This window comes from Mobula birostris, chromosome 23, assembly GCF_030028105.1.
Source record: "Mobula birostris isolate sMobBir1 chromosome 23, sMobBir1.hap1, whole genome shotgun sequence".
NCBI lineage: Eukaryota > Metazoa > Chordata > Chondrichthyes > Myliobatiformes > Myliobatidae > Mobula > Mobula birostris.
The window spans coordinates 30,895,238-30,909,416 of record NC_092392.1 but is presented as its reverse complement, the minus strand read 5'-3'; the positions used below and the strand labels follow the sequence as shown (position 1 = coordinate 30,909,416).

Below are 14,179 nucleotides of genomic sequence, written 5' to 3'. Positions count from 1 at the left end.
ATCCCGGCATCCTCTGTGAGGAATCTGTATGTCCTCCTCGTGGAACACGTGGATTTCCTCCGGGTGCTCTGGTTTCCTCCCACAGTCCAAAGACACACCGGTTAATAGGTTAATCGGTCATTGTAAATTGTTCCGAGTTTAGGCTAGGATTAAATTGGGGTTTGCTGGGCAGCGCGGCTCGAAGGGCTGGAAGGGCCTATTCTGCACTTTATCGCTACATAAATAATTGTTTAATTGTCCAGTACTCACCCACTATTCCCTTGAGCCCCTAATTCCTCTGGCTGCCTCCAATTTGGGACTCATGGCTGCACACCCCACAAGCACTGAACTGCCACATGCTCTTTTCCTAGTGGCCATCAATCCCTAGCAACTGGCCCCTGACTACTTTCATCCATTCTGCATGTTACCCCCATCCCACCCCTCTTACCATCAATTGGTCCCTGGCAACTTTTATTCTACTTTACAAATAGGCAGATGATCATCAGCGTCAAACACTTAAATTGCCAAAGCACAGAAGGCTCTGGGGTTCCTAAGTTTGTTGTAGCTGGGTGGAGGGAGGAGAAGGTACTGGGGTAGTAGGTAGCTCCCACTACCTATTAAGTGCTCCCAGTGGTGTACGTCTCAAATCGCCTCTGACAACCAAGTCCAGCTCCTCGCCTTCATGTGTGGCTTGGCTACTTAGCCTGATGGAACATTTCTACTGACAGGAGAAAGGGCAAAGGGCAAAGGCAGGTTACAGGCGCTTTAAAGCCGGTCGCTTAGGGCAGACGGGGCTTGTCAGCTGTGCTTGGCAGCTCATTTAGGAGAAGGAAAACTCTGATTTCAAACCTCTATTTCCTTGCAGCTATTCCCACTCATGGGGGAGGCTTCAAGAGCAAACCACGTGGAAAAGTCCAGACTGGAGTCCCTAGGGCAGTCCCTTATTGAGTTCAATGCTGACCGGCAACTCCTGCGACGCCACTGGTTCCGGACTGTATCGGTCCCTGCCGATCCTTTGGACTCATCAGCTGCGTGGAGAGTTGGATCCTGCTGCATGTCCAACAACTTGCTCTCTGTATCGCACTGCCCTGGCTTGCGTATCACATAGGCAGCTGGGACGCAACATCCTTGATTGACCCTGACTAGTGGAGGGCCTCAGGAGGTTCTGGACAAATTGAGAGTAAATGTGATATGTAGATAGCTACGACGGGCAGGGAGACGGTGTTGGCTGAAGCACCAGCAGCTCTATGACTTCATGTACCCAGCCCACTTCTCCTTTATGACCCTTGCTTACCCCCTAAGACTGGCTTCACCCAGTGACAAACACAGGAAAGAATCTTTGGGCATCCCTCAATTAAAAATTTGCTGCTCCAGTGCACACAATTCATTAATATGTTGTGACAGATGCTACTTCACTCCCAGGCAACTGACTTGTGAAAGGTGTTTCTTACCCACTTGATTTACATTTGCAAACACCGCTTTAAAATCTTTCTTTGGGACCCTCGGCAAGCTTTTGATGTAATTTTTAGCCTGCAGAGAACAAAAATAGGAAATCATCATTGTCTAGTTCAACACATCCAATTCATTGGTAGAATTTAAGTATTTAATAGTTACCTAAGACTCCCAAATATGTTTGTCTCATTAATAAACAATGTCAGCTTCTCAATTATAGTTAACCCAAGGTAATTTTATAATTAGATAATTGTCTGCATTGGACAGAAAGCTTCTGAGGAGAGATTGCACAAGCTAGACTGGAGCTTAGAAAAGTGTGAGCTAACTTGATTAAATGTTTCCTCTTTTGTGAGAATCCAGAATTGGGTTTCACTGTGTGAAAAATAAGGGGTCACCCATTTATGGCCAAGATGAGATAATTTTTTGTTCAGAGGTCATGTGGAACACAAAGCACAGTGAGAAAAGAGTCTTTGAACATTTTTGAGGCAGACACTGATTCTCGATGGGAAAAGAAGGAAAGATCACTAGAGGTAGATGGGAATGCAGAGCTAAAGGTACAATCACATCAGTGTGTAAATGGTGATACAAGCTTGAGGAGCTAAATTGTCTGCCTCCGCACCTGATTTGTATGTTACTATGTTCATTTCTTCTTCTGTTACTTCTAGACTTGTCTGTTCCATGGCTGAATGTCCACCTTCCACCCCTTTTTACACTGTACAGTACTGTGCAAAAGTCTTAAGCACATACACTGTACAGTATATCGCTAAAGTACCTAATACTTTTTCACAGTACTGTATTTGTTAACGTGGAGCAGAGAGCGAGGATGGAGTGCCATGGGAGGGGTGTGGGCCAGTTGGCAGAGAAGGAGTGCTGGGGGAGGGGGTGGTGCAGATGCAGACACACCCAGCCCTGAGACACCAGGCTAGGTAATTTGATTCCTAACCATCAATTTATTGATCATTACAGAATGTCTCTCCAGCTTCCTGTTCCCTCCCCTCTCCTTTCCCTTTTCCCAACCATAATTCTCCTCTCCCTGCCCCCTTCCCACTCTCAGTCCACAATAGAGACCCATATCAGAATCGGGTTTATCATCACTCACATATATCATGAATTTTTTTTACGGCAGCAATACAGTGCAATACGTTAAATTGCGACAGTGCTGTGCAAAATTCTTAGGCACCAGAGCTATCTATCTATCTACCTATCTATCTATATGCCCAAGACTCTTTGCACGGTGCTGTAAATACCTATCTTTACATTTTGAAAGTTGGCAAAATCATTCGGTTTCAATGCTTGCTGCTCCTGAACTGGTGGAACATAATCAGAATTTACCATGGTATAGAGTCCCCCAACAATAAAGCCATGATTCAAATCCGCAAATCTGCTCAATTCTTTTAATCAGGGCCATGAATCTGGCTTAAAACTACTTTTGCCGATCTGCTTCACTGATGCAAAATCCAAAATTCACTGGAAAGTGGCCTACACAGAAATACCTCAATTTTGCAGTCAATAAACATCAATTAAAATACTTTTCGGTGTCCAGCAGCTGATTAAACTAAAAATAATATTTATCATAATTTTATGTACTGTGTCGTATGATATGGGCGTTCACAATCTATCCATGACCATGATTGTTCTTGGCAATTTTTTCTACAGAAGTGGTTTACCATTGCCTTCTTCTGGGAGGTGTCGCCAGCCATTAGCAATACTCTTCAGAGTTTGTCTATTGTCTACCTGGCGTCAGTGGTCGCATAACCAGGACTTGTGATGTGCACCAGCTGCTGATACAACCATCCACCACCCTCTCTGACGGCTTCACATGACCCGGATCGGGGGGTCTAAGCTACACCCTGCCCAAGGGGGACCTGCAGTCTAACGGGTGAAGAAGTGCCTTACACCTCCTTTGGTAGAGACGCATCTCCTCACTGCCACCCAACAGATATGAAACCAAAAAAAGCCTATGATAAAGAAAGCTCTTAAAAATTGGAGCATACATGCAAGATTAAATTAGAGATTAAAATATAAATAGGCAACCTTTTTTAAATTGAGCATTCACAATGCATTATTTATCAGGAAATTACAACATACATTCAGAAATTTCAGATTTTAGGGCCAAATAGAACAGCATCAATACTCATTTGAACCTAATGCAACAACGTTTTACAATGAAAATAGTCTATAAATGTTTGAAAGTGCATGATTTCCCTTTGTTACTCAGAAGGTGGTCGCAAAACTGCAGGGGATCACACATTACACATGCAAAATGCTGGAGGAACTCAGCAGCTCAGGCAGCAGCTATGGAAATGAATAAACTGTTGCATTTCAGGCAGAGACCCTTCTTCGGGACTGGAAAGGAAGGGGGAGGACGTCAGAATAAAAAAGGTGGGGGAGGGAAAGGAGGACTAGTTATAAGGTAATTGGTGAAGCCAGGTTGTGGTGAAAGGTAAAGGGCTGGAGAGGAAGGGATCTGATAGGAGACAATGGACTAGAGGAGATTGGGAAAGAGGAGGGGACCCAGGGGCAAGTGATAGGCAGGAGAAGAGGTAAGAGGCCGAGTGGGGAACAGAAAAGGGGAGGGGTGGGGTATTTTTTTACCTGAAAGAGAAATTGATATTCATGACATCAAGTTGGAGGCCACCACATGGAATATAAGGTGTTTGTCCTCCACTCTGGGAGTGGCCTCATTGTGGCAAAAGAGGAGGCCATTGACCAACATGATGGAGTGGGAATGGCGATAGGAATTAAAATGGCTGGCCATTGAGAAATTCCGCCCTTGGCAGATGGAGCGGAGGTGCTCAGTGAAGCACTCCCCCATTTTACGATGGGTCTCACCAGGGCAGGGGAGGCTGCATCAAGAGCACCAGATACAATAGATGACCTTAGCAGATTCACAGGTGAAGTGTTGCCTGACCTGGAAGGACTATCTGGGGCCCTGAATGGAGGTGAGGGAGGAGGTAAATGGACAGATGCAGCATTTCTGTCACTTGCAGGGGTATGTGCCAGGAGGGAGATTAGTGGAGAGGGGTGAATGGGCAAGGGAATCACGGAGGGAACAATCCCTGCAGAAAGCGGAGAGTGGGAGGTGAAGGTAAAGTTGTGTTTGGTTGGGAATCACACAGTGTCCACATTTGAATATGTTGCAACACCTCAGGAAGACCCAAGTGTTGATAATGTCAGAAAGAGTAACAGCCATTCTGAGGTACACAGGTCCATAAAACAGTAACAGAATAAACGGGCAGAGAACTTCTTAACGTAGCTAAAACACTGGGCACCTGGGTAAGACTTCAAATCATGTCTTGGGCTTTGCACATACACTTTAGAGCAGTTTTGTACAACTTCTATCCTAAAAACATCACCATATTTCCTCAGCAGTTCTCTGAGGTGGCAGCCTGGATGACAAGCTCAAGCCTGGCAGGAGGTTTCTTTGGGTCCTCCAGTTTCCTGCCACAGTACAAAGATGGGGTACCAGGTCATTGTAAATTGTCCCGATATGGCTAGATGGGGGTTAAATTGGGGTCGAAGGGCAGAGGGGCCTATTCCGCACTCTACCTCTAAATATATAAATAAGCGTCTGTTGATTTGGTGTGGTACCACCGAGAGAAACTTGCACTAAGCTCTCAACATTGTTCTACAGAGTTTAAAAAAAGCCAGAAAATTAATAATTCAGTCCATAAAATATGCCTTTTCATCTCATTTCAAGTACGTGTCACCCCCTGGCGTTTAGAGAACTAGTCATCTGAAACTAAGCATTATCTGAAATGTGTGGAATGACTTTGGAATAGTGTTCACATTCAAAATATATATATCCCTATGAGTTGATGTTCTCATTTTCAAAATATTTTAAAATACATTTAAATATATTGGTTTCTGGACTGGTTTGAGTTCATTAAAATGGGCTGTACTGTAAATCTGTGACTACAGCAGGAAAACAGTATTTTATTTAGAAACATAGAAAACCTACAGCATAATACAGGCCCTTCGGCCCACAATGCTGTGCTGAACATAACCTTACCTTAGAAATTACCTAAGGTTACCTACTGCCCTTTATTTTTCTAAGCTCCACTTACCTGTCCAGGAGTCTCTTAAAAGACCCTATCGTATCTGCCTCCACCACCGTTGCCGGCAGCCCATTCCACGCACCCACTCTCTACATAAAAAACTTACCCCTGACATCTCCTCTGTACTTACTTCCAAGCACCTTAAAACTGTGCCCTCTCGTGTTAGCCATTTCAGCCCTGGGAAAAAGCCTCTGACTATCCACACGATCAATGCCTCTCATCATCTTATACACCTCTATCAGGTCACCTCTCATCCTCCGTCGCTCCAAGGAGAAAAGGCCGAGTTCGCTCAACCTGTTTTCATAAGGCATGCTCCCCAATCCAGGCAACATCCTTGTAAATCTCCTCTGCACCCTTTCTATGGTTTCCACAGCCTTCCTGCAGTGAGGCGAATTTATTTTTTAATTTTTATTAAAGATACAGAGTGGAACAGGCCCTACCAGCCGTTAGAGCCATATCACCCAGCAACCGCTGATTTAACCTTAGCCTAATCACAGGGCAATTTAAAATGACCAATTAACCTCCTAACCAGTCTTTTGGACTGTAGGAGGAAACCAGAGCACCTGGAGGAAACCCATGTATTCTGGAAGGAGGATGTACTGCAGACTCCTTACAGATGATGCTGGAATTGAACTCCAAGCTCCGGAACACCCCGAGATGTGAAAGTGTTGAGCTAACCTCTACACTACCGTGGCACCCACTACTTAGTAAGTACGGGCAAAATACATCATGACCTAAAGCAGCCGAAGAGGAAATACACTAGTAATTAAATGTATAATTGGATATGAAACAGCCCTTTAAAATGATCCAGTGCTGCATTTTACCGACAATTTCTGAGCTACCTAGAAAGCTTGTACCAATTATGGGCGCCAAGGTAGCTTAGCAGTAACACAACGCTAAAACAGCTCAGGGTGTTGGAGATTGGATTTCAAAAATTCTAAAGGGATTGGACAGGCTAGATGCAGGAAGATTGTTCCCGATGTTGGGGAAGTCCAGAACGAGGGGTCACAGTTTAAGGATAAAGGGGAAGCCTTTTAGGACTGAAATGAGGAAAAACTTCTTCACACAGAGAGTGGTGAATCTGTGGAATTCTCTGCCACAGGAAACAGTTGAGGCCAGTTCATTGGCTATATTTAAGAGGGAGTTAGATATGGCCCTTGTGGCTACAGGGATCAGGGGGTATGGAGAGAAAGCAGGTACAGGGTTCTGAGTTGGATGATCAGCCATGATCATACTGAATGGCGGCGCAGGCTCGAAGGGCCAAATGGCCTACCCCTACACCTATTTTCTATGTTTCTATGTTAATCCCGGCTTTCTCTGTAAGGCGACTCGGGTTAAACTGGGGGATTGCTGGGTGGCATGACTCGAAGGGCTGAAGGGCATGTTCCACACTGTATCTGAATAAATATATTATTAAAATAGCAGAATGTACCGAAAAATTGGCAAGTAGTGATTAACTCATTGGCATTTGGCATGCCTGAATCTACCTCATACAATTCCTTTTCTATTGTTTTAATTAAGGTTGAACTTTAACTTTGATCTAGTTGCAGACTCAAGAGCCTGAATGATGAAGCTTCACTCAAATGATATCTGTATTTACACTATTTCTTCTTCTGTCATTGCCATTACTGTGAGGACACTTGCAAATTCCTACAGACGTACTGTGGAGAGCATTCTGTCTGGCTGCATCACCGTCTGGTGGGGTGATGTCACTGCACAGGATCAAAATAAACTGCGGAGAGTTGTAAACTCAGTCAGCTCCATCATGGGCACTAGCCTCCCCAGCATCCAGGACATCTTCAAGGAACGATGCTTCAAAAAGGCACCATCCATCATTAAGACCCCCATCACCCAGGTCATGCCTTGTTCTCATTGCTACCATCAGGGAGGAGGTACAGAACCCTGAAGGCATACACTCAATGATTCAGGAACAGCTTCTACCCCTCTGCCATCAGATTTCTGAATGAACATTGAATCCATGAACATTACCTCACTACGTTTGTACTACGTATTTAATTTAATTATTATATATATATTTAACTGCAATTCATTTTTTAATTATTATGTATTGCAATGTATTGCCACAAAACAACAATTTCACGACATATACTGGTGATATTAAACCTGATTATGATTCTTGTAAATAAATGCCAGTTTCCTTTGGACTGTTAAATGGCCAGGCAGCAAAAGGTCCTGGAAGAAATAGTTCACCATGGCAACATGCTAAGAATATTCATGAGGATCTTAGTCTAAAATTAGCATTAAAGAGTAAATCATAAACTCGAGAAAGTCTGCCGATACTGGAAATCCAAAACAACACACACAAAATGGTGGAGGATCTCGGCTGGAAATGTCAACTGTTTATTCATTTCCGTAGATGCTGCCTGATTTACTGAGGTCCTCCAGCGTTTCGTGTGAGTTGCATTAAAGAGTTAACTCGTTCTATTTGTCTTTTTTTTTGTAGGTTTTAAATATTCTGCTTACATCCTGACTTTGCAGCTTCTGAACAAAGTCTTGAGTCGGTGTACCTGTTATTTTCATGATTTCTGTCAGTTGGTCTAGATCTATAGAGCGTGAGTTAAGAATCATATTTAATGTACCACTTAGGAGACAACAGTTGAACAAATCCCCTGAATTGCAATTCCTGTAAATGGATTTTGTGGCCCCATCAGATTCTGGTGAGTACCAGACATCAACTACCAGATTAAGATCTTGGGCCATAGAAGACCCAGGCCTTGTGGTCGCAACCCACTCTAGTCCCATGGCTGGGTCAATTTTAGCATCCATGCAGCTCCAATGTAATGCAAGTGCAGCCTCAGCCACCCTTCCATTTGGCGCGGTAGACGGTGAGCAGACTAGACTGCAGAACTGTCCCAATGACTTCTGCTTCCTTGTGCTGTGAGAAGGCTCTTTCACTGGTTTTAAATGCCCCTGGTAACACTGGACAACAACAATTTTGCTTCCTGAATCCTTTTGGGTATATCTTATGGAATTTGGGCTGCTGATATTGAAAATCACCTTGTAATTTCCCATCATTCTTTTTAACTCGCCTATATTTGTTCCTTCAGTCAGAATAACTGATTCCAAGATTAAGGAAGTTATTGCTGTTGGTCCACAAATCAAACGGGTCATCAATAACAGCTAATTCGAAGAACTCCTAGTGGGACCAGAGAAAATCACATGGAAGGCATTCAAGGATGTTGTTGAAAATTTTCTTGACAACTATAGAGCATCAAACTACGTGCGGCTGGTTGACAATATGCTTCAAGCACACAAAACCAAGCAGTGCAACATGTCTCTAAAGATATTTTCTGCATTCCCATTTAGATTTCTCCACTGCAAATCTCGGCGCTGTCAGTGACGAGCATGGTGAAAGGTTTCATCAGGACATTTTGGAAAAACGGTATCAAGGCAACTGGAATCCAGTGAAGCTGGCTGATTATTGTTGGACACTTAAGCGAGAAGCCTCAGACATTAAATACAAATGAAAATCATCAACAAAACATTTTTAGATTAGTTGAACTATTGCAAAGCACCAGCATCAATTAAACACATTATATTCAATAAAAGTTAATTTCTTGTTCCTCCAAATTCTTATGTGATATAAGTAGTCTGAAATTATATTTGTGTTCAGCTTTGAGCGGTCTATCATAAACAAAACAAAAGTTCTGAGGAAGCAACACCTTTGAAAACAATTTTTTGTGCAGTGTAGTCAGAGACACTTGGAAACAAGTTCAGAACAGTTAATACCCCTCAACCATCAGAATCTTGAACCAGTGGGGATAACTTCATTCAACTTCACTTGTTCCATCATTGAAATATTCCCGCACCCTATGGACTCTTCAACTCATGGTCTCCATATTTATTGCTTATTATTATTATTATAAAAAATTTAAAACATTTTTTCTCAGCTCAAGCTGGTAAAACCTGAGGTACGGGGATAGCAAACCACACTCATTTCTCAGTTGCTAGGGACCTTCGGACTATTCTATTGGTGTTTAGTATTGTGGCTTCCTGAAGATTTACATAGATATTGCTGTGTAGCCCCAATTGTTTAATGCTGTGGTGTAATGGATGATACCAGTTGTGTCATTCACCATCAGGACAATGTATACCCTGCTCATGTTCCAAAGTTTTTAAATTTCCTCTTTTAATTCAGCATATTTCTGGTGTTTTTACATTGATCTCTGTATGTTACGTGTGCTTGGAATGGCTATATCTATTATTATTATTATTAATTTCTTTCTCAGCTCAAGCTGAGGTACAGGCATAGCCAAGCACACTTATTTCTCAATTACTAGGAACTTTTGGACTATCCTAGTTTTTATTATGATAATAATTCTCTTTTTTTCTGTTTCTTCTTGTATTTGCAATTTGTTGTCTTTTGCACGCTGGTTGTTGTCCATCCTGTTGCGTAGTCTTTCATTATGCATCTTGGATTTACTGACAGTGCCCACAAGAAGACAAATCTCATGTTTGCATAGGAGATATATCTGTACTTTAATGATAAATTTACTTTGAATTTATAACAGCTGTCATTGACAAAATATTTATTTTTGTCATTGCATGGCTTCTTGTCTTTTCACATTGGTGGTCTGTCTGTCCCTTTGGGTGTGGTCTTTCATTGATTCATTGTGTTTTTACTGTGATTGCTCACAAGAAAATGAATTTCAGAGCTGTATATGGTGGCATATATGTCATTTGATAATAAATTCACTCTGAACTTTGAGTCAGTTAAAAAAACGAAGATGCAAAGTTATCTTTTAAACAAAATGAATCTGCAGTGAAAGTTATTTCTGTGAAATGAATAACCAGATTTAAATTGAGCTTTTAAATTCAGGTTGGCAGCTGCTTCGAAGGCAAGGGATGGTACAGTGTGGCAACTTGCGGATGTATGTCACCTGAGGTGTTTTCTCGGTCAGATTTACTGGAATGTGGACTGAGTCAGAGCTTGCTAACCCAGGTTGAGTACCCCTTATCCAAAATTCAGAAATCCAAAATTTTTTGAGTGCTGACATGACGTCACAAATGGAAATTTCCACACAGCGCTGGGAAGGTTCTCAGGCGATGCACTGGTCTCTGCACACCACAGATGTTGTAAGTGACCCCGCATATGTAATGAACAGAAGTTAATGAAAAAACACTCTGGATTGTGTACTGAAAGAGTGGATTCATCAGTGATGGAGTGAACATATGCCGTCTAACAGTATGCTGTTCATGAAACAAGCAAAGATCTGTCAGAACGAACTGAAAATCGAAGGTAATTGTGAATATTCAGCAGGCTGGTTGCAGAAATTTAAGAAAAAATATATGGCATTAATTTTTAAAAGATTTGTGATGATAAAGATGATGAAGTGGCAAAGAAATTCGTTGATGAATTTGCCAAGATCGTTGCTGATATAAGTCTAACACTCTGAACGGCTGCATCAGTACATATGTGTGATGAACAAGTGTAAGACAAAAACTGCTTACTGGTAGCACATAAATTCAGAGTCAGGGATATTGGTGATCCCAAGCCATCTCATTATATATTCCAAAATATTCCGGGAGGAGAAGATGGTGGCGCGACGCAGCTCATAGCGGCCACTCCGGTGGTGATGTCTGTTATTTGTCAAGTAGGGTGCCATGCACAACCCTGATTTGATGGAGACGGACATGAGAGCATGGAGGAATATCTGGTGAAACTTCTGAAATGCCTGCTTCGCTGCTGCTGCTATTGTGTGGTCCAGAATCTCCAGAGGAGAAGGCCCCGAGTCCTCGGCTTTGCTTGTTGCTCGGCGACCAGGGCGGGGTCGAAGCGCTCAGCAGAAATGGTGCTCGGAGAGGCTGTGTTGGAGGAGCTGGACGGAGGCTCAAAGTTTTCGGACGGACTCAGAGTCCGCTGCGGTCGGGTGCTTCCAATGGTGCTGCATCGGCAAGTTGGCAGCACTTGGAGGTTCATGGCAGGGAGAGTTCCTCCCTTCTGCCACCTGTGTGAGATGATGAGTCTATCAGGACTTTGAGACTTTTTTTTACCGTGCCCATGGTCCGCTCTTTATCGAATTATGGTATTGCTTTGCACTGTTGTAACTATATGTTATAATTATGTGATTTTTTCAGTTTTAGTCTTGGTTTGTCCTGTGTTTTCTTGTGATATCATTCTGGAGGAACATTGTATCATTTTTTAATGCATGCATTTCTAAATGACAATAGACGAGGACTAAGTGTCTTCATAATCTAATCTAATCTAAAATCCAAAACTCTCCTGGCCTCAAGCATTTCAGGTAAGGGTTCCTCGACCTGTACTGAAAGGGGTGGAGTCCAGCCTTAAAGCAAGTGCTTCCAATTAAACTGGAGTTTATAATTCTTATGCTATCCAGGCAGGCAACACTTTAGTCATGTAGAAACTTGATATTTTAAGTGGATTAAGAAAAAAAAACAACAGCCACCTATGATAAACTTCAAGCTCCAAACTCCAATTATTTCCCTGACATATGCTCAGTCATTTTTTAATAATTAGTCAGGATAGTGGCAAAGGATACGATCGATGCCTTTAAAAAGAGGCCGAGTTGTAATCATCTCTGCCATAATGCAGCCAACAGACCAGATATCCACTGCAAAAAGAAACATATGTAATTTGTAATTCTGACATTAACAATCAACAGTGTGCAGTTTTGGAAACATGACATAATGACAAGATGATTAATATGATGAGTAAGTACGCAAGGGCTAAACACACAGATCTACTTATTGACAGTTGTCACGACATTCTGACGTGCCAGTCGGTCATCCAGTCTCGCACGTACCTGCTCTCTCTGACAAGGAGAGATTGGCTGCCCTGTGATGAAGTCTCTCAATGCACTTGTCTCATAATTACTCTCAGGACCACGGGGCTGTAACTCGGATTGTTTCTGCCCACCCAAAGGGTAATCTCCTTTCAGAGTCTGACTCGTGGCAACTCACCCTATTGTGTGCAGTGAGTCGTAGCCAAGGGTCAGACACAGTGCAGGCACCTTCAGAAAAGGCAGCTCATAAACTACTCAAAAAGTGAAATAAGACATTTCTTTTACATCCCTTAACACCATTTTCATCCTCTCTTCCATCAGTCAGGTGGAGCATATAAAATTACAGTACATGTCTGCAAACTACCAACAGCAAACATTCAAATTACCAGAGATTTTCATTTTCATTTTCTTTTTCTTTCTCTCTGTCTATTTATCTACAGATACAGCATGGAATAGGCCCTAATCAGCAACAACCCACAACCCCGATTTACGGGACAATTTACAAAGACCAACTAACCTAACCAGTACCTTTGGAACTGTGGGAGGAAATCAGAGCCCCTGGAGAAAACCCATGCATTCCATAGGGAGGTGTACACACCCCTTACAGAGGAGAGCAGAATTAACTCCGAACGACATCCCAAGCTGTAACAGTGTTGCACTAACCACTACACTGCTCTGTCGCCTGCACTTTGTCTCTATTAACGCCTCCACGTCCATTGCCAGGATAAGTGAACACACATCAGTGTCCCTCTCCCAGACCGGCATCGAACACACGTCAGTGTCCCTCTCCCAGACCGGCATCGAACACACGTCAGTGTCCCTCTCCCAGACCGGCATCGAACACACGTCAGTGTCCCTCTCCCAGACCGGCATCGAACACACGTCAGTGTCCCTCTCCCAGACCGGCATCGAACACACGTCAGTGTCCCTCTCCCAGACCGGCATCGAACACACGTCAGTGTCCCTCTCCCAGACCGGCATCGAACACACGTCAGTGTCCCTCTCCCAGACCGGCATCGAACACACGTCAGTGTCCCTCTCCCAGACCCGCATCGAACACTGTCAGTGTCCCTCTCCCAGACCGGCATCGAACACTGTCAGTATCCCTCTCCCAGACCGGCATCGAACACTGTCAGTGTCCCTCTCCCAGACCGGCATCGAACACTGTCAGTGGCCCTCTCCCAGACCAGCATCGAACACACATTGGAATGCCTTTCCCAGGCTAACATTCCCAGCCCGAGTTACATTCCTTTGGGTAATTTAGGCAGGCTAGATTTTTTGCTTTCCTGACACCAACATGCAAAGTAGTGTCTCCATCCTATAATATGTCAGGGGCAGGGATCAAGAGGTTGAGAGAGGATGCTGTTAAAAACTCCTTAAATAAAACTACACCCTGATTGACTTGTGAATTCCTAGCCCACGGCTGTCCAGTGTCTGGTGAAGGAGACAACATCTCAGAAACCACCCCCTGCCATCACGTAAGGAATTCCTTTGTACACGTTTCATATAAAGTGGGTCCCACATATGTGACCTTGGTATCAGGAGGGCCAAGAAATCCACCTCCACCCTGAGGGACTGCTCAATAACAATTAGCTCAGATTACCCGTTTGAGTATAATGCATCCAGTTAAGTATGACCTCTGGGGCACGGTACCATCTGGTAACCACGTAACCAGTCATCTCCTGATCAGCGTGTCTTGCCAATCCAAAGTCCAGGATCTACAAAATAAAGTGATGAGCTCTGAGCAAGCCCCAAATTAAGCACATCTCTTTCTTTGTCGTGAACAGATGCAATGAATTCACAAGCAGAAGGTGAAAACAATTAGTTCAAGATTGTTTAATGTCTTTCCCAGTAAACAAGTGTAAAGGAGAATCAAATAATTGTTACTCTGGATCCAATGCAGCACAAAAAAAACACACACACATG

General features: G+C 43.3%; 1 protein-coding gene across 1 annotated transcript in view; it reads right to left on the bottom strand.

Annotated features, from left to right (window-relative positions):
* The window catches only part of mapk12a (mitogen-activated protein kinase 12a), a 109,731-nt gene that overhangs the window by 13,756 nt on the left and 81,796 nt on the right, over nucleotides 1-14,179 (bottom strand). The window contains exons 7-10 of the mRNA XM_072240960.1: nucleotides 13,857-13,971; nucleotides 12,011-12,082; nucleotides 7,974-8,053; nucleotides 1,431-1,509 (exon numbers count right to left, since the gene is read on the bottom strand). Coding sequence (XP_072097061.1) covers nucleotides 1,431-1,509; nucleotides 7,974-8,053; nucleotides 12,011-12,082; nucleotides 13,857-13,971 — 346 coding nt within the window. The remainder of the gene's footprint in view (nucleotides 1-1,430; nucleotides 1,510-7,973; nucleotides 8,054-12,010; nucleotides 12,083-13,856; nucleotides 13,972-14,179) is intronic.